General features: G+C 39.7%; 1 protein-coding gene across 1 annotated transcript; it reads right to left on the bottom strand.

Moving 5' to 3' along the window:
- Positions 1–8048: 8048 nt before the first annotated feature.
- LOC149034142 (uncharacterized) lies at positions 8049–19446 on the bottom strand. The gene is made up of 7 exons (XM_089193845.1): positions 19440–19446; positions 16665–16826; positions 16327–16404; positions 15539–15606; positions 12121–14925; positions 9313–11880; positions 8049–9010 (listed from the first exon to the last, which is right to left on the bottom strand). Exons 1-6 carry the CDS (start codon positions 19444–19446, stop codon positions 9325–9327), a joined length of 5676 nt encoding a protein of 1891 aa, XP_089049971.1. The 3' UTR covers positions 8049–9010; positions 9313–9324.
- Between the last annotated feature and the right edge of the window lie 1093 nt (positions 19447–20539).

The following is a 20539-nucleotide window of genomic DNA, read 5'->3' as shown; positions in this document are numbered from 1 at the left end:
TGCTAATCTCTCCTGTTGCCAATATTTTGATAAAGTTGGGCTGTCTGGGCAAAGGAACTGAGGATTTTAGTAGGCAATGACTTTTTACAAACCTGGAAACTATCACAGTGAAAAGCCATACTTGTACCTAGTAACTCATTCTTATTATGATAAATAGTTTTAAGAAGGATACAATATTTTATTAATACATAAATTTGATGCATAGCCTGTGCACAAAACTTTAATTTGACTATAATTATTTTAGAGCCAGTACCAGTACCAGTACCAGTCTCTACACATAATAAAATGATAGGGGGATCTGAGGAATAAATAATGTGCCATATACATATATATATATATATATATATATATATATATATATATATATATATATATGCAAGATTTCATGTAATTATTTAATTACATGAATATTGACTGATACCAGGAGATGTAAGATTCAAAAGAAGCTAAAATTTGGTGGAAAAATTAGAATTCAGCATAGGCTGGATAAACAAGATTCTTAGAAAAAGAAATGTGTACTAATGATATAGAGGAAATTAGCTATAGCACAATTCAAGTTTCCCTTCTTTAGTATTCTGTGGTCTTTTTTCTATCATGTGATAAAGTTTATAGTTTCCCTCATTTCACTCTCTTCTGTTCATTTGTTTGTTTGCATTCCCAAATGTCTTAAATATCGTTACCAACAAATGCCAGGAGCATATAAATTGTTTACAGTTATTAGAGACATTTCATGTAATCAGTTTTATGAAAAGAGAGTATTGCTTGAACATATGATTGCAGTTAGTGAAAGTGCCCAATAAACATCATAGTATGGTCTTCTACTCTTCCACCTTGAAGGGTGCCTTGCATACATAAAACTTGAACTTCAGTGCCTTTAATGGCTCTTTTGGCTACAAAGATCAACAAAGAACAACAGCCATACCAAAAACTATTTTTAAAGACACTTCTCCAATGGTAGGTATACACAACTGACATGTATGTGTGAAGCATGTCAAGCACTAAGTTATGATTGTCAATTTGCTTTTCATTACTTGCAAACAGCTTATTTCTAGCAGCTTTGAAAACTTCTGTATCTCCCCTTTCAAAAAAAAGCATTTCCTATGAAAATTTAAACACTAAAGACATGTTAGGCAACCAGCAACAGATTTTCTTCATGGTAAGTGTTTCATAAGATCAGATTCTGATCACATTTTTTTTTAAATTTGAAAGCATACATACCAGTAAGTGTTTTAATCATTGCAGTATAACAAAATCCCCTATTTTTAACCCTTTAACTCCAAGATCTCATTAATAATTCTCCTAAATGTTTTCCAAAGGATTCTTATTATGTTAGTTTGGAGAATTTGGAGTCAATTAGCAACCCACAATTTATTATTTTCTTTATTCTCATCACTTGTCTGCATAATGTTGTATAGATGTAGTGAGGAGAAATCCTGCCTTGGTCACTCATGGGAGTTGAAAGGTTAAGACAAATATGGTAGGCATATGTACAAGAAATACAGCAAATAAATATAACATACTATAGGGAAGTGTTCTTCTGTAGAATGAAGTTTCAAACTCATTGAAATTAAGTTAACTTCATGATTCAGATTCTAGTGAAATAAATGTGTAATACCTCTTGGCAAGGATGAAAAGGGAATACCATTCATGAACTTTGAAATAGTAAATGCCAAAAACTTAAAAGATGGAATTTTTGAAAAACTTGTTAAATTTGGCATATCATTGAGATTTCAATCATTAGCTAGCATACAGAGATGTAAAAGAGGCTTTGTGGGAAAAAACAGGGAAATAAAATTAAAGATTCAGGAGAAGCATATGACACTAACTAGTTTACTGATCTTCTCAGCTGAATTCAATGTGGAAAGAGAACTCTACACCACTTCTGGTTTATCTTGTCACCCTTGAATTAAAACACAATTTAATTATTTGCAGGCAGTTCAGAAAGGAAATGAAAGGAATGGATAACTCTTACATAAAAAGTTTCTCGTCACAATAAAATAATTAAAGCAAAAGCATATCTACATTTCTATGCTTCAGAAAACAGCTACAAAAGGTATTTTTAAGCAATTATGTACATATGCAAACCGGGTGCACTATACGTTCGCAAAAGCAATTACCGGTATATTGTAACCTTCCTCCTTGAAGGGTGTCTTGTGTATCAAACATATCACGTTCAACACCTCCACAGTCATGGGCCGGGCTTTTGTGGGCTACCAAGTAATAAAATAATCAACGGGTTTTGCCAGGCCAATTTCCGTCGAAAGTCAATCAAGTATAGTTCCTAACATCGCGTGGAGAGTTTAAAATGTGCTTCACTTGTGCTACATATACGGATTTATCGTTCTTAATTGCTAATGAAATTTTGAGGGTGTGACTCAATTCAGAAGAAAATATCCAAGCAGAAAAGGTGGTGGTTATTCATCGTGGTGAATAACAATAAAAGCTAAGTTTTTCGTTTGTCTCACGATGTAGTCACGTGTGATGTAGATCGCGACGTTTCGGCTGCATACTGCGAGTCTTCTTCAGGCGATGAGGTCGACTGGTCATGCGTGATCTTATAAAGCATGATGCTCTGCTGTGATTAGTTGTTTTTCAACAGCTCCGTTGGCGCATTTCGATCCTTGCTGATCAGTGATTTGCTCCCTCGGCGGTCCGCTTTCGCACGGCTCTCCTGTTGTTGTGTTTTTGGATCGTGGGCATCCACGCTTCTGGAATTTCTATTCCACTATCCCTGTTGATGTTGTTAGGGTGAAGTCTTATGTGAATTGCCTCTTTGACCCTGCGCGTGTAGTAATAAGGGTCACGATCAGTAAACTTTACTTCGTTCCAGAGTGGCTTGTGTCCGGTGTTGTGGGTATGCTCACCGGTGACCCTCGGTTTATGGTGAACCTAACCCTAAGGCATTGCACTCCCAGCCATGGGTTGGATCAGACTGGTTGTTCAGCGGGCATTGCACCACCTTCACGGAAGCCCGGCCGTTTGCCTTTAACATAAAAAAACTTCCTAAGCAGTAAAAATAAGGCCTGAAAAAAAGTCATGCCTGTTAGGGATTTGAACTCATGACCTGTGCGATACCGGTGCAGTGCTCTACCGGTATCGCACAGGTCATGTTCAAATCCTGTACAGGTCTGAACTTTTTTCTGGCCTTATTTTCACTACTGCTCAGGCAGTGTTCATTACTGCGGAGATCGCTTTCATATTTACGTCTTTATCCCCAGTTCACATAGAGAGAAAGTTATACGTGTTATCAGGGAATTCGACTTCAGAGGTGACGGAGAAAAGATCTGCCCGTATCCCAGCCCCTAGGCCTGTCTGACTGAATCGATCATCATGTGTGTCTATATACTCGGGTGCAATTCACATTCCCATCTATCTACTCCGGGGGAGATGGGGAAACACCTCATTTCGCCAAAATTGGTATTTATTACCATACATGGTAAAATTTCCTTTGTCATGAATCTTTTATTTAGCGCTTGGTAGGTAATTTGACAACATGTGTTAACCAAGAGTTTCATTCCACTACATATATTCAACCCAAGGTATCTTTATAGAGCTCTTCACGTCGGCTGATTGGCTTATTCGGAATGAATAGTCGAACCTGTACTAAGCGGTCGGTTGTAAAATTCCTGAACTTTTTTCCTCTTATGTATTTTCTTTTTCACCACTTTTCAGCGGTGGTTTCTATTAAGCGGTTGTGGTCATCCTTGACTGAGTCCCATCGGCCTGTTCAGGTTGTATGGAACAGTTACTTAGGGCGGAACAACTCGAATAAAACGACGAATCGTCTCTGAAGTAAAATTTATTCCATATTTGTCTCCTAAAATCAATGTTAGTATTTAGAGTTGAAATGTCCTCAACGCATTGCAGATTATCTTCCCTCTTAGGACTATTTGTATCTGACAAATATTACGCAAGAAAATTATTCAAATCATTTGCTGGGTAATTATCAAGAGGTCTAACTGTTAGAATTCTAATTTATTGTTCTGTTTTTACGCTGCATCATCATTTTGTTGAGGTTATTCGATACTTTTCAGTCATAAATTCAAGTGTGAAGTGAAAAAGACAACTGCACTTTATTTCCAGAAAACAAAAAAATTAAAAATTAAAAGAATTCACATACAATTTCAGAAGAAATAACTAAACAAGGCCTACTCTAATTTAAGACAAGGAACAGAACGAAAAGGAAGATCTGTAATTTTAGAAAGAGAGATTTTCAATTTGCAAAACTAGAATCCGTGAGAGGGTCTATCAGAAACCAACAAAAATTCGATCAAAAACCGAAAACCGCATGCAAAACCGTCAAAACATATAAATGTTCATATCCCAGTTCTCAAAACCTTAATCGATCCGATACAGAGTTGACAAGTGCAGCACACAGAGGTTTCGCGGCTTTTCGAGGTCAGTGGAGGCGCATAATGACCGCTTTGGTCGAAGAGAAACCAGAATCCAAATAGGAAAATCCGAAAACCACATCAGAGATCAAATCCAAAGCCCCTTAGACAAAGTAGCTTAAAAGTCGCCGAGCTTAATTAGAACTGGCCCACAAGTGGCCCCAATGATAACCACCACCCCTGTCAATATGTATTAACGATAATTGTAGCAATGATTTGATACTAAATCTGTGACCCCTAAACACATCAGGTACCCGTGCATGTAACTTTCAAAAATGTTCACGCACGTTGAACTCCTCTGTAACACCTTGTAAACACTTTACGCTTTCTTCACACTATGCGTATAGGTCGAAAATAGACAATTTTTGTGTTCTTTGGACCTAAGCAAACTTAATTACTCGACTTAATTGTAAAAACCCTCTGATGAAGTCCGTCACTGTCAGACGAAACGTTTAGCCTGATTAAACAGATTTTTACTCTAATAATTTTAGTTCGCGAAGTACTATAGTTTATCAATTAAAAAAATGATTTAAAAGAATTCTTAATGAAAGAAATTGACTTTTCGAACCGAAAAGCACTGGAACGCTTTCAGCGAAACTTAAATAGTCATATCTTTGGTAATAATGTACACGGTTTGCGACAGTTAATTCTAATCCAAGACATTATTTTTATTACCTAAGATATATATGAAACAAAAAGGTCTCCAGATCGTTATCATCCTTCTTTATGAAGGTTGGTCATCACACAAAATTAGGTTCTTCGTTGCTCGTACGCGTGTTATCGACAATATCTCAATATACTGTGCATACAGTAAACTCTCGCTTCGAGGAAACCTTACTGTTATGGGTAAGCCGATGATACGGATAGCATAATTTCCATTACAAGCTCGTTCAATACGAAATTAAATTTCGTTGGATGCTGGATACGGACACTATTTTGCAGTGTCAAGGTCGTCCGCATAGATGAGGTAGACAACTGTACTTCCTAAGGAAGATTTTGCACCAGGAACGCCTCAACCTTGTCGTTGAGAGAAATTTTAAGGTAATTTGGTCTTATTAACTGAGTTGATAACGTAAATTGGCCACCGCAAAGAGTTTGTAAGCTGACGTTTCGAGCGTTAAGCCCTTGTCATAAGCACTTTAGGATGACTTTTTGCGAAAATGACCCGTGGCAAAAATAAGTTACCGTCATCTAAGGCGTTGTAAAGTCTCTTAATTCAATTTCAATGAGGAAAGAGCTCAGTTACGTCTAATAGTGATACCTGTGCAAACCATACTTCTCTAAAAGGGCGAAGAATATATTTTCATTGGTTTTTTGTAGCATTTTGCTGAAAACGTGGATGTAAATCTCGTAATCGTTGTTAAACCCGTCCTATACATTCGTACGGGATCTCAGTCGCAGGTAAGAATGGTGCACGTGCATTACGAATTTTCGATGGCAGTAGGCCGAGCCTCGAGATGAAGAAAGGATGAGGAGCGAGAACAAAAAGTTCTTGACGATGGTTAGTATCATCGTTATATTTGTTATGGTCTAATGTTAATATTATTATTATTATCATTATCATTATTATCATTATTATTATTATTATTGTTATTATTTTTGTTGTCGTCATTGACAGGGATGATGGTTATTTTTACGTCTACCCTCCCTCCGACCATTCACATTACAAATAAAAGTGCTTTCAAACTGACTGTGAATATATGAAAATCATATAGTTCTCAGCGGCAGTGTTTTAACAGGTGTTTTAGTTATAATTAAATATTTTTCTACAGGACATTCGATCGTTCTTCAACCCTTCTGGAAAGACAGCGAAGCAAGGCGCTTCGAAAGTAGAAAATAAGCGCGGGAAAGATTCTATAGTGAAGTCTTTGTCGAAACAAAATGTAGGAAAGAGCCGCACGAAAAACAAGGTAAGCAATATAATAAAAAACCGCTATAAGTGTAAATGTTTCTTTTCAAGCTAGAGTTGGAAAGTCGATTCCCGGGTTGATACACGCGCAGGCGATAAACACCAAACCAACAGCCCACGCAAAAAGCACCGTTCACCTGTGTGATATATACTGAAAACCGCTGTAAGATAGGTAGATAGAGTAGGGCTATGGAACACGAAGAGAAAGTCTAAGCAGACGAAAGAAGCCTATTAAGTCCAGCAATTCTTTGGGAAAATTCTTATCTTTACCTTCTAAAATTGTAGCTCTAAGATTCTTGAGAACCCCACCTGTGATACTACCCTTGAAAACACGTATATATACACACTCCCATCCCGGGGGGATAAACGGGACCTCGACCCACCCCTCCCCCCTTCCCATGGCTCTTTCGTAAATGACTGAAATATATGCTATTGTTAGCAGCGAACTCCTACTAAAGCATCTAAGTTGTCGCAGTTTTTTTAGATCTGGGGTGAAGTCAAAATATCAGGGCATACTGAATTTTCGGATCCGGTACAAGGTCTTTAAAGGGGGAAGGAAATTTATCCTTGCTCGCCTTCACTTCGGTGAATGTCTCGCGTTAGCTTCATTAAGCATCTCAGATGGAACATGAGAGGAATGCTACTGACAACGCTCTCCTCATGACCGTCTCTCCCAGGTTGATCCTTACCTCCAGGATTTTTCTATGGCTTGTTTTTCCCGGTTTTCCTCACTCTTCAAAAACCAGCTCTCTACATTCGAGTTGCAAATGCCACCTTCTAAAACTGTTTTTATTTCACATCTTGCATGTCACCCAGTCGAGGGTCTCCATGGGGTTAACCGTTAGCCGTATATCGGTCAAAAAACTAGCTGTTAGGCGTAAATATTGACAAATTTGAACCCTTAGTTGTAGAAAAAAATTGACTTTAAAAATATTTCCTTCCTACAATGTGTTATTTTGTGTTAGTCTGGGTTAACCGTAGCAGAAAAATGGCCACAACCTAAAAGCCGTTAACCGTAAAAAGTTCTCCTCGGTCGGCCCTCCTCAGTTTGAAGAAAGTTTCGGTTTTTTGTAACAGGCTGTTTTAGTTAAGTTTGCAATCGTGGAAAAAAAATCATCAATATTTTCTACACTCGAGGAACCACACCGACCAAGGGTACCTTCCATGATGAGGACGCTTTCTATAAACAGAGTAAAACACCTTTCCCAAAGTGAAAGGTAATTTCTTTTTTCTTGCCACTTCAATTATATATGACTAAACATCATGTCGCTTTACATGCTAAAAAACGTGTCGCGTGACATCCTAAGGAATGGCTGCCAATGAAACTGGCTGATATCAAATCTGAAAATTTCGAAGTTAATGTCTCATTTAATAATTCTATCCAAGGAAATGGGAAGAGCTTGAGCGAATAAGACATAGGTGCGCTCACTACTCCAAATGACAAGATGTGACAAAACATCATATCTGTCACACAACGTGCTAAAGAAGTGCGTCGCGTGACATCCTGAGGGACGATTGCCAATGATCAATATTAGCAGTTATAGAGTCAGAAAATATCGAATTTTATCTCTCAGTCAGTAGACCTGTTCAAAGAAATGGGCAAAACTTATTAAGCGAATAAGACATAGCCGCGTTCACTACTTCAAACGACAAGAAATGGCTTATGCAGGTTGATTGAGAAGTTTTCTTCCCTTCGTTATTGATTTCCTCTTCCATTCTAACAAAATACCAAGCGACTTGTTTCATTGTTTGACATTCAAATGTTACTTTATTGTACTTAGATAATAAGCAAACAATCTAATCGGAGAAACTAAATAAAATCATTTGGCTCCAACTTTCCAGCTCATTCTAAGCTTCCTTCAATGCTTTGTAAGCCATAACTAAAATTATAAAATAAAACTTCTCGTTTTGCCTTGGGCGATTAGATTAAACAATATACTTAAAATGCATCGTTCTGCTTGTAAAAAATAACACAATTTATCGCATTCAAAATTAAAGCAGAAATTTCAGAAAATTAACTTATACCGAGACTAAATCCTTGCCATTACGGCCAAAATCTGTCCTTCTAAGTCCAGATAAACCAAAGTCTGATCAGCAGAAACTAACTTTAAGTGCCAATGACTGAGTATAAATCCTCGAAAAGTTCATCACAATTTCCATCTGGCATAGACTAAGATAATCGAGCAATCGGACAACTGATTATTCTTCAATTCCTATGGAAATTCTCTACACATGCACATGACTGTAGTAGCTTTATATCGCTCATGAGACTAAACCGATTGAGAAAAAGTCTGTAAAAAACTATGGAAAACGTTTTCAGGACGTTTCAACTTCGACGTAAATGTTACGCCCAAATCCTCTCAGTAGAAAACACTAAGATTAAAAATAACTTCTCACATAGCTAGTCAAGATAATTTAAAGACATCATATGAAAACAAAAAACAAAAAACAAAAACAAACAGTAGTTTGAGAAGGATATCAAAGATTAAGCTCGTAAAAGCAGTTCAGACAAACAAAAAGGCAACTTTTGAATCAATGGAAATCTGTTCTCTTGTTAAACTTGACTTTGGCCGTCTTTTGGTTCTTCCTGCTTTAATGAAAAGAAGACTCTTGACAAAGGTTTCATCGGTAGCTTACTGGTTTCTGGTCCAAACATCATCATTTGTAGGTATCCGAAAACTCCCTGGGGTTCCAATGCTAACTGCCTTAACTGAAAAATAAAAGAATCTAAGTTTAGGGAGGGTAGTTGAGTTGCTATGAAATATTTCTTAGCACATGAAACTATACATTGTACAACAGGATTGTTTTAAAACAAATTTTCTAATTTACTCCCATCATGTTTCCAAAATTATTGTATGATGATTGTACTGCTTCTCAGTTTGCGGAGAGAAAAATAAACTCGTAACCCAACTGAAAGGAAAATAACACGCAAGTATCACGGCTCACATATGAGCAAAGATTATGATTTCATGTAACTTTGTAGTGAATAGAATGTATCAACAGAATTATTACTTGCTGCAGCTTCTAAATCTCCTTGAAATCCAGGTTGACGTCGTCACCAATGAGTACAAATGGTGCCCACTGCCAAACCTCCTTGAACTTTTCAATTTCTCTCATACACTTCATGGCCTGATTGAGAGCTTCACTGGTCTTCTCTCCTTTGGCAAGTGCATCGTAGAAGAAACTCATGAACTCCAGGGTTCCCTCGTCGCCGATCGCCCACAAGGTTACCACAACAGATCTGGCACCGGCAGCCAAAAGTGCACGCGCCATGCCGACCACACCCTCGGCCATGACCTCCCCACGAGCAGTGTGACAGCAGCTAAGTACAACCAGTCGTGCTCGCAACCCAGCTTCTATGACATCTTTCATCGTCAGCAGATAGTCTTTCTCTTGCGGTTGAGGGTTACCTCTTGTGGTGTTTGGTGCCAGGATAACTTCTCCAGTTTCCATTTTACCGTGCGCTGCTATGTGAACTAAAGCCACTGATGTTATTCGTTTCAACACTTCATCTTTTGTTGCCATTTCTCCAGTGAGAGGGGAGACATTGAGTATACGTCCGATCATCTCCACTTCTTTCCTTGCTCCTGGAAGTTGCACCAAAAGTGTTCCCTCATAGATGATATGTTTGAAACATGGGTCGCCGACAAGCAATGCACCAGTCTTCATGTGAAAGTCAGCTGGACAATCATGAATTAGTTGCAAGGTCGTCAGAGAGGGAAGCACACGAATTCTGAAAGAATCACTTAGATATGATGAGTTGGAGTCCTGCAACGCTGCGTAAGGTACAAGGCAAAATGGCCCCTCAGGAACGAATGTTAGCTCGTTGCCTTCGATCAGATCAGCAATAGGAGTAATGATGATGTCATGCAGCTTCTTTAAAGCACTTGATTGGGAGTGCCTCACATCAACTCGAATCACATCATTGGCCACTTCCTCTTCTGTCGGCGAATCACGTGGAAGATTTTCGATTGTAACAGTATCTCTTACACCGATCTCCTTCAGAGCAGTTTTGTTCAGAAGCTGGATGAAACATTTCAATTCCTTCTCATACTTATAATTGTTCACGTGTACTTCTCTTATCTGGATATTATTTTCACTGAGGCAAACCCAGAGGTAAACGCATGGTCCATTAATAGCTATGAAAACTGTGCTCAGTGGAACCCACCTCAGAGAAATGCGGGATGCGCTGGGCGTTAAATAATCTCCAGGCTGATATTTTGTGACCATGAGATCTCTCAGAGCTTGAGCACGTCCCTTCTCTGTGGCAAGAAGAGCCTTCACAACTTGACCTCGATTGAGATTTATACGCCAGAAACCTTTGTATGCTTCTTGGTACTGATTACGATAAGAAATCTTCCACTGATCGTTGAGTTCAAGGCTGGCCCTGATATCATCATGCAATTCTACACTCGAGTAATAACAGTCAAAGGCCTTCATAAGATTTCCTTGGCACTCGAAACTGCTTCCAAGGGAACAAAGTGAGCATGCCTCTCCAGTCTTATCTCCCACTTCTTTAGCAATTTCTAGATGGCGTTGATGGTACTGGATGGCTGTTTTGAACTGTCCTAGACCTCTATAAGCGTTTCCGAGATTGCCATAACCTATTCCCTCTCCGGCCTTGTCTCCCACTTCTTTAGCAATTTCTAGATGACGTTGATGGTACTGGATGGCTGTTTTGAATTGATTTAGACCTTGATAAGCGCTGCCGAGATTGTTATAACCTCCTCCCTCTCCGGCCTTGTCTCCCACTTCTTTAGCAATTTCTAGAACATGTTGAAAGTACTGGATGGCTGTTTTGAACTGTCGTAGACCTTCATAAGCGTTGCCGAGATTGTTATAACTTCTTCCCTCTCCGGCCTTGTCTCCCACTTCTTTAGCAATTTCTAGATCACGTTGATGGTACTGGATGGCTGTTTTGAACTGTGCTAGGCATTGATAAGTGTTGCCTAGATTGCCATAACTTTTTCCCTCTCCGGCCTTGTCTCCCACTTCTTTTGCAATTTCATGTTGACGTTGATGGTACTGGAAGGCTGTTTTGAACTGTCCTAGACTACCATAAGCGATACCGAGATTTCCATAACTTTTTCCCTCTCCGGCCTTGTCTCCCACCTCTTTAGCAATTTCTAGATGACGTTGATGGTACTGGATGGCTGTTTTGAACTGTCCTAGACCTCGATAAGCGTTGCCGAGACTGCCATAAACTTTTCCCTCTCGTGCCTTGTCTCCCACTTCTTTAACAATTTCTAGAACACATTGATAGTACTGGATGGCTGTTTTAAAATGTGCTAGACCTTGATAAGCGTTGCCGAGATTGCAATAACCTCTTCCCTCTCCGACCTTGTCTCCCACTTCTTTAGCAATTTCTAGATGACGTTGATGGTACTGGATGGCTTTTTTGAACTGTCCTAGACCTTCATAAGTGTTGCCGAGATGGCCATGACTGATTCCCTCTCCGGCCTTGTCTCCCACCTCTTTAGCAATTTCTAGATGACATTGATGGTACTGGATGGCTGTTTTGAACTGTCCTAGACCTATATAAGCGCTGCCGAGATTGCCATAACCTCTTCCCTCTCCGGCCTTGTCTCCCACTTCTTTAGCAATTTCTAGATGACGTTGATGGTACTGGATGGCTGTTTTGAACTGTCCTAGACGTATATAAGCGTAGCCGAGATTGCTATAAGTGACTCCCTCTCCGGCCTTGTCTCCCAATTCTTTAGCAATTTCCAGAACACGTTGATAGTACTGGATGGCTGTTTTGAACTGTCCTAGACCTATATAAGCGTTGCCGAGATCGCAATAACTTCTTCTCTCTCCGGCCTTGTCTCCCACTTCTTTAGCAATTTCTAGATGACGTTGATGGTACTGGATGGCTGTTTTGAACTGTCCTAGACCTCTATAAGCGTTGCCGAGATTTCCATTACCTCTTCCCTCTATGGCCTTGTCTCCCACTTCTTTAGCAATTTCTAGATGACGTTGATGGTACTGGATGGCTGTTTTGAACTGTCCTAGACCTTCATAAGCACTGCCGAGTTTGCCATAACTGATTCCCTGTATGGCCTTGTCTCCCACTTCTTTAGCAATTTCTAGATGACGTTGATGGTACTGGATGGCTGTTATGAACTGTCCTAGACCTTGATAAGCGTTGCCGAGATTGCAATAACTTCTTCTCTCTCCGGCCTTGTCTCCCAATTCTTTCACAATTTCTAGATGAAGTTGATGGTACTGGATGGCTGTTTCGAACTGTCGTAGACCTTGATAAGCGTTGCCGAGATTGCCATAACCTCTTCCCTCTCCGTCCTTGTCTCCCTCCTCTTTAGCAATTTCTAGAACACGTTGATGGTACTGGATGGCTGTTATGAACTGTCCTAGACCTTGATAAGCGTTGCTGAGATTGCCATAACCTCTTCCCTCTCCAGCCTTGTCTCCCACTTCTTTAGCAATTTCCAGATCACGTTGATGGTACTGGATGGCTGTTTTGAACTGTCCTAGACCTTGATAAGCGTTGCCGAGATTGCAATAACTTCTTCTCTCTCCGGCCTTGTCTCCCAATTCTTTCACAATTTCTAGATGACGTTGATGGTACTGGATGGCTGTTTCGAACTGTCGTAGATCTTGATAAGCGTTGCCGAGATTGCCATAACCTCTTCCCTCTCGGTCCTTGTCTCCCACCTCTTTAGCAATTTCTAGAACACGTTGATGGTACTGGATGGCTGTTATGAACTGTCCTAGACCTTGATAAGCGTTGCCGAGATTGCCATAACCTCTTCCCTCTCCAGCCTTGTCTCCCACTTCTTTAGCAATTTCCAGATCACGTTGATGGTACTGGATGGCTGTTTTGAACTGTCCTAGACCTTCATAAGCGTTGCCGAGATTGCCATAACTGATTCCCTCTATGGCCTTGTCTCCCACTTCTTTAGCAATTTCTAGATGACGTTGATGGTACTGGATGGCTGTGATGAACTGTCCTAGACCTTGATAAGCGTTGCCGAGATTACCATAACCTCTTCCCTCTCCGTCCTTGTCTCCCACCTCTTTAGCAATTTCTAGAACACGTTGATAGTACTGGATGGCTGTTTTGAATTGTCGCAGACCTTGATAAGCGTTGCCGAGATTGCCATAACCTCTTTCCTCTCTGGCCTTGTCTCCCACTTCTTTAGCAATTTCTAGATGACGTTGATGGTACTGGATGGCTGTTTTGAACTGTCCTAGACCTTTATAAGCGTTGCCGAGATTGTCATAACCTCTTACCTCTTCAGTCTTGTCTCCCAATGCTTTAGCAATTTCTAGATGACGTTGATGGTACTGGATGGCTGTTTTGAACTGTCGTAGACCTTGATAAGTGTTGCCGAGATTGTCATAACTTCTTCCCTCTACGGCCTTGTCTCCCACTTCTTTAGCAATTTCTAAATCACGTTGATGGTACTGGATGGCTGTTTTGAACTGTCCTAGACCTTCATAAGCCCTGCCGAGATTGCCATAACTGATTCCCTCTCCGGCCTTGTCTCCCAATTCTTTAGCAATTTCTAGATGACGTTGATGGTACTGGATGGCTGTTTTGAACTGTCCTAGACCTTCATAAGCGTTGCCGAGATTGCCATAACCTTTTCCCTCTCCGGCCTTGTCTCCCACCTCTTTAGCAATTTCTAGATGACGTTGATGGTACTGGATGGCTGTTATTAACTGTCCTAGACCTATATAAGCGTTGCCGAGATTGTTATAAGTGACTCCCTCTCCGGCCTTGTCTCCCAATTCTTTAGCAATTTCTAGATCACGTTGATGGTAGTGGATGGCTGTTTTGAACTGTCGTAGACCTTGATAAGCGTTGCCGAGATTGCCATAACTGATTCCCTCTACGGCCTTGTCTCCCACTTCTTTAGCAATTTCTAGATGACGTTGATTGTACTGGATGGCTGTTTTGAACTGTCCTAGACCTTGATAAGCGTTTCCGAGATTACCATAACCTCTTCCTTCTCCGGCCTTGTCTCCCACTTCTTTAGCAATTTCTAGATGACGTTGATGGTACTGGATGGCTGTTTTGAACTGTCCTAGACCTTCATAAGCGTTGCCGAGATTGCCATAACCTCTTCCCTCTCCGGTCTTGTCTCCCACTTCTTTAGCAATTTCTAGATGACGTTGATGGTACTGGATGGCTGTTTTGAACTGTCCTAGACCTTCATAAGCGTTGCCGAGATTGCCATAACCTCTTCCCTCTCCGGTCTTGTCTCCCACTTCTTTAGCAATTTCTAGATGACGTTGATGGTACTGGATGGCTGTTTTGAACTGTCCTAGACCTTCATAAGCGTTGCCGAGATTGCCATAACCTCTTCCCTCTCCGGTCTTGTCTCCCACTTCTTTAGCAATTTCTAGATGACGTTGATGGTACTGGATGGCTGTTTTGAACTGTCCTAGACCTTCATAAGCGTTGCCGAGATTGCCATAACCTCTTCCCTCTCCGGTCTTGTCTCCCACTTCTTTAGCAATTTCTAGATGACGTTGATGGTACTGGATGGCTGTTTTAAACTGTCCTAGGCTTTGATAAGCTTTGCCGAGAGTGCAATAGTTTCTCCCCTCTTTGGTCTTATCTCTTACTACTTTTGCAATTTCTAGTTGACGCTGGTGGTACTTGATAGCTGTTTTAAACTTTCCTAGTCCTTGATAAGCGTTGCCGAGATTGGAAGAACTGTTTGCTGTGACTATTAGTTCAGTATTAGTTTTCCTTAGCAATTGAAGCAGACGTTTGTTGTTATTTTCAATCTTGAAACGTGTCAAGGGTCGATAAATCATGAGCGGGTTTGCGAAAATGCAGTCAAAATGTGTATTTTAAAAAAACCGTGAGAGTATTAGATAGAACCTTAAAACTGGAATGATAATTCGAATTTGGGTTTTTTTCTAAAGATTTGATTTCAAGTTATTGGAGAGTTTTAACTAGCTCTGAAGCGCATTTATTGGTTTAGGTTCGGTCGTCATGGTGATGCTGGTCTGGAGACAAAAATGAGGGTATTCAGCTCAAACTCAGAGAATTAGTTAATATGGCCTCTTCTTTTGAGTAAAGTTTCGTGGAATAATCGAAAGAACTCTTTAAGAATATTTTAGCTTCTTTAAACTTCTCAGTGCAGTATAAGAGAACATTGCTTGCGTTATGTGTCGAAGAATCTCTCCAGAACGTATTGATTTCTCTTGAAATATTACTCGCAATGCATCTCGTATCACGTTTGAAACATTTGTTAAAGGATACGGCCAATCCCATATACAACCAGCTCCTTGCTTCTTTATACCAGCAAAGTTCGACACAAGCTCTGGCTCCTGAAAAGGAGAGAATAATCGGTGGTGCGAGGTAATTTAGCACTGTTGAGGTATGAACGTATTGATAAAACGGACTTAATTTCTCATTTAGCTGGGAACAAAAATTGTGATAATGAAGGAAATTTGAACTTGTGGAAGAACTGAAAATGAACAATAAGGAGCTAGTACAAAGCGGCTACCAATTAAGCTTCAATTGATGATGATAATGATAAATTTATCTCGCGCGTTCTTCATTTTAATGTGCTCTTATGCGCTTTTCAGCACTTTTCGGGCAGACTGCATTGAGCAGTATAACTTATGAAAGGGACCTTTTCAGGTTGCCTCCTTGCCAGGTTTTTTAACTTCCCCTGCTAAGAGTTACAGAGAAGATGCAGGAAACGGGGGTTACGGTTTTCCGTCCATATCCGGGACAAGAATATTAAACCATTTGCAGATGTCATAGCTAGGTGGCAGCACATTCTCTTCAGATATTTTTAGATCGAGTGTTGTTCTTGTCTAGTGCTTGAACCCTCGACCTTCGGCGCTCTACATCGTGAACTAACCAGATGGCGGTATTTGAGAGCTTATTGACATTTCCTTATGTTTTTTACCTACATAGCAGACATTGACACACCAGATACAATTGACACTTGGGGTGCAGTCACCTGCCACAAACCACAAAATCCTCTTTTGACGAAATCAGAGAATAGAATGTTGATGGCTTATGTCTGAAAAACCCACCTTTCTTAATAGCTTTGATTAAAGTGGGTTCCAATTGAATAGCAACTGTTGCATCATCCAGACATTCCACGTAGTTTGCTATGACATTCAGGAAATGAGGTTTAAAAAAGTGGTCATCATATGCAATTGCAGCAAAGGAGCCTTAAAAAAACTACAATTGCTTAAAATGTAACGAGGATCATTTCTTTGCTTAATTTTCATCCGCTACATGGCAATTTATGTTTTCATGCTACTTTCTGCAGTTGCTAAAGTTTTTTCTTTCCTTGATGCAGATTGTGTATTCCGTTACCTTGTAACGCTGCACGATAGATTTATATGTTTACATATGAAATTGTTACCCAAACGGAAATGAGCTGTTGCCCTGTTGCTGTAAAGCTTGGCGTTCAGTCGTTTATCCTTGCAGTTCACTTGAAGTCCTTCCGTGTAGGAGTTTATCGCGTTATAAGCTTCTCCTTGTCTGTACTCTTTATTACCTTCCTCCAGACATACTTTCGCTATTTCTGAAAACACAACGTTTTAGTGTTAATGATTTAGTAATGAGTGAAACGACCCTTGACAGATGATGCCAATTTCATACATCCAAACGAACTTTTAGGTTACAGGAGCTTAAAGTTATGAAAAAAAATTAAGAAAAGTTTAATACCTGTACAGCTTGTTTAAGTAAAATGTATAAGCTATTGGGAGTCTGGGCTGTAGCTTGGCTATTACCAGATCAAGTCTGTTCGGTTTACATTTAGGTCGAGAGACTTTCCAAAAACCCTTTTTTACACCTGCGTTACGCTTTCCAAAATATCAAGTTAGATTAGAAAACTCCATAAGTTGCTGAGAAAAATGCATAAAGCAAAGCAAAGCAAGGACTGAAAAAGGTTAAAATTTTTAATGTTCTGATAAAATGACAAAATGTCTCCTCTTTTCTGTAGAATTCTCAAATTGCGTAAAATTTCTACCAAACATGTATTGAACAGTAAAGGACAGGAAGGTGTCATCGTAAATAATTTCCTTTTCCAGTTCAGCGTCACTTGACGTAACTTGACCTTCCTCTGTTGCTGAAATTACTGAGAAGATATTTCAATTTTGTTAGTGATCACAACTACGTGCAATTACAACTAGAGTTCTAATACTGGCGTATTTAGTGGATTCCTAGAACCTTCCAGTCGAAGTGGTCTAAACCAGAATTAAGATATACTTAATTAACAAACAGTACAAAATCACTATAACTAAGTCTTTCCCTGTTGCTTTTTCTCACCTGTGGCTGGAAACTCATTTTTCACCTCCAGTTCTTCTCCCGTTGTTGGGAGGTTGCTTTCTGCCATAGCTAGAAATAAAATTCAAACGATTTTACTGCGCTACATCCTTAAAAATAGAAAAGAAGAGACTCGAATGAAAGTAATCTAAAGAAAACGTTGTATACTTAATCACAGAGGAAGAATAAGAATCTCAAAGTCTCCTCCGTCACGCTATTGTGGTTGCGTGACAGCCCCAGTCAAGTTCCGCGGGTTGTGTCATGTTTGTTTTTTTAATGGTTTGTTTGTTTGTTTGTTTTCGTAGTCTCATCTGATGAAACGTCGTTCGAGGCTGTCCCTCATCAAAATACGTGAGTTGCAATAAACAACCTAGTTGTACCCGGTGGGCATGGATAGGCATGGATCAAAATTAATGCAATAAAAGACTCTTTCTCTCATTCCTTCATTTCATCGCGTGTGGGGCTGGGAGAATTCGCGAAACTTATTCGAAACCGAAACACCTTCGAGGGTTTGCGTTACCGTCACGAATTCTACCAACACCCTGCGAGCCTATTGCGTAAAGAAACTCGTTTATCGACCCTGTTCCTCTACAAAGTGCATGAGTAAAATGCCCCTCAAAGCTATCGGAAATTGCTGGACAAAGTCTTTTTTAACAGAATTATAAGTTCTAGTACATAAACTCCTTCATTATTTTTTTTTTGAAGGAACCAGGAAATTTAAAATAACTGGAAGAGCTGTTCCCTCTCCAAATTATGTTGGGAAATGATCCGATTTTTTCATTTCGAATTCAAAAAAGGCACTGAATACGAGGTTATTTTGAGGGACTGGAGAAGATGGCATTGGAAAGTGTCCTATTCATCAAAACTCTTGTTATCAAGAAACTTCATCTACAACAAATCGAAAGCCATGTGCAACCCAGAGACTTCTGCATAGCTTAATCTTGTAGGCCATCGAATGGATTCACTGCCAGGCCATGAGCATTTGGCGGAGGAAGTAGACTGAAAGCAAAATGAAACTGAAAAATTATTTGTGAACGAATTGCTGATCAAAAAAGAATCTTTAGCTTTATTATAGCGAATGGGAAATTTAGCACATTTCCCAGAAGCTGCTGAAGTGGTCTTGCCCTACAGAACAGGATTCTGCTCCAATATCAGCATTTACTGAGCCCACAGTTTTATCTTCCAGCGCACGATGTAAACACGCAAACATTATGCCCATTTACTTTGTTATCGCGTGAAAAGGTATATCTACTAAAACCGAACTCTGACAGATAACCAGTCAGAAATGATATCATTAACCACCTTATAGATAAGTAGTTCTTTGCTGACGAAGACTTCGTCTCAGTCCTTAAAATGTAGTGAGGGAAATTGGTCGATGTACATGTGTGAGGTATCAGATAACCGCGCGTGGATACGAATTTTACCATCGAGTGTTCATGACGTCTTTTGCACCTTCAATGAGATAATTCAATTGAAGCAGATAAATTCGTATCCACAGGCTGACATGTATCATCCTTTTTATTCAAAAGTACTGATTGTAAATTTGAATGAAATACAATTTTTAAATAGAAGCATCGAAAACAGAGATTCACTGCACCGAAACTCAGCTCGCCGCAAAACAATTAACAATTGGTTCATACGTCAGTGTGTGTTCATCGATATGATATGATATGAAGCACGCGGGAAGTTTGGAGAGCACGAAAGATATGTAAGAGTCGCTCGAGGTGTAGCCGAGAGCAACTCTAGCTTCTTGAGTTGCAACGCGATAGAAATGTTTTTTTCTCGAGGGATTTGTTTCCTGACGTCATGAGCGTGCACAATAGGAATATGAAGCACGCTCGCGCAATTGAATTTAATTAGACAAATTTACTAGCCATGTTATGATTCAATTTCGGACATGGTAATACAACAGTTTCTCATTACAAGAACTATTTCCTTTGAAAAAGAATTGAATTCAGCTTCAGAAAAAAAAAACAATTGGAAAAAAAAAGCCCACATGGAAAGTAAAACTGTCATCAAACATAGTTTGATGCTATTCTGGTTTGCAGATTTAATGAATGTAACCGAAGAAGTTGCAATTCATAGACCTCTGGAAACGATATGTCGATGATGTTATTTTTGCGGTATCTGGAAATAAAGCGGAGCGCCTCTTGTCGCATTTGAATTCAGTAGAGCCGTCGATCCAATTTACCCTTGAGTGTGAAAAGGATAGACGTTTGCCCTTTCTTGATTTAAATGTGTCCAGAGGGGTTCAGGATAATTTAGAGACAAGTGTCTACCGTAAACCTGCCCACACCGACAAATACCTCGCCTTCGATTCTCACCACCCTATTTGCCATAAAAAGTCTGTAGCCAAAACTTTACTTAGGAGGGCTGACTGTCTACCATCTTCACTCGATTCGAAGGCTGAGGAGAAGAAATATGTTTCCAATGTCCTAAAGGCAAATGGCTATACAAAAACTTTTCTCCGTAACTGCCAAAAACTAGTTACAAATCGTAACGCTCTTGATGAAAGGGAACCAGCGACTGGTTTTGCTGTTATTCCTTACATACAGGGTGTTACGGAACCCATCAAGAGAATTTTGAATAGCCACAACGTTAAAGTTGCTCAAAAACCTTTTCAGACTATGGGGCATATTTTCGCCAAACCTAAGGATCCTGTCACGAAAGAACAACGAACCGACGTCATTTATTCTATTCCTTGCAATGACTGTGACAACGAATACATTCTGATATTTCACCGACAATCATATTACCGTTATTATTACTATATATCGCGAATGTTACGATATCAAAAGAAACGTACGGATTGTGTGTTTTTATTTCAACCTCGAGCTTTGTTTCAAACTTCGTTTGTTTTCGAGAGATGTTTGCTGATTTTGATATTGACGAGAGCTATAATTATATACAGCACGTTATCTAGCTTTGTCACATGCTCATCACGCGCTTCAGGCTGCCGCATAATCATCA

The sequence above is a fragment of the Pocillopora damicornis genome, chromosome 14 (genome assembly GCF_964200805.1).
Source record: "Pocillopora damicornis chromosome 14, jaPocDami1.2, whole genome shotgun sequence".
Classification (NCBI taxonomy): Eukaryota; Metazoa; Cnidaria; class Anthozoa; order Scleractinia; family Pocilloporidae; genus Pocillopora; species Pocillopora damicornis.
The sequence above is the reverse complement of the archived record's forward strand: the minus strand, read 5'-3'. Positions and strand labels throughout refer to the sequence as shown.

Coding starts and splice junctions, on each gene's coding strand:
- LOC149034142 (XM_089193845.1), bottom strand. Junction 15,607..16,326: donor AATCAAAGCTATTAAGAAAG/GTGGGTTTTTCA, acceptor TCTCCTTTTCAG/GAGCCAGAGCTTGTGTCGAA. Junction 11,881..12,120: donor CTAAAGAAGTGGGAGACAAG/GCCGGAGAGAGA, acceptor GTGGGAGACAAG/GCCGGAGAGGGAAGAGGTTA.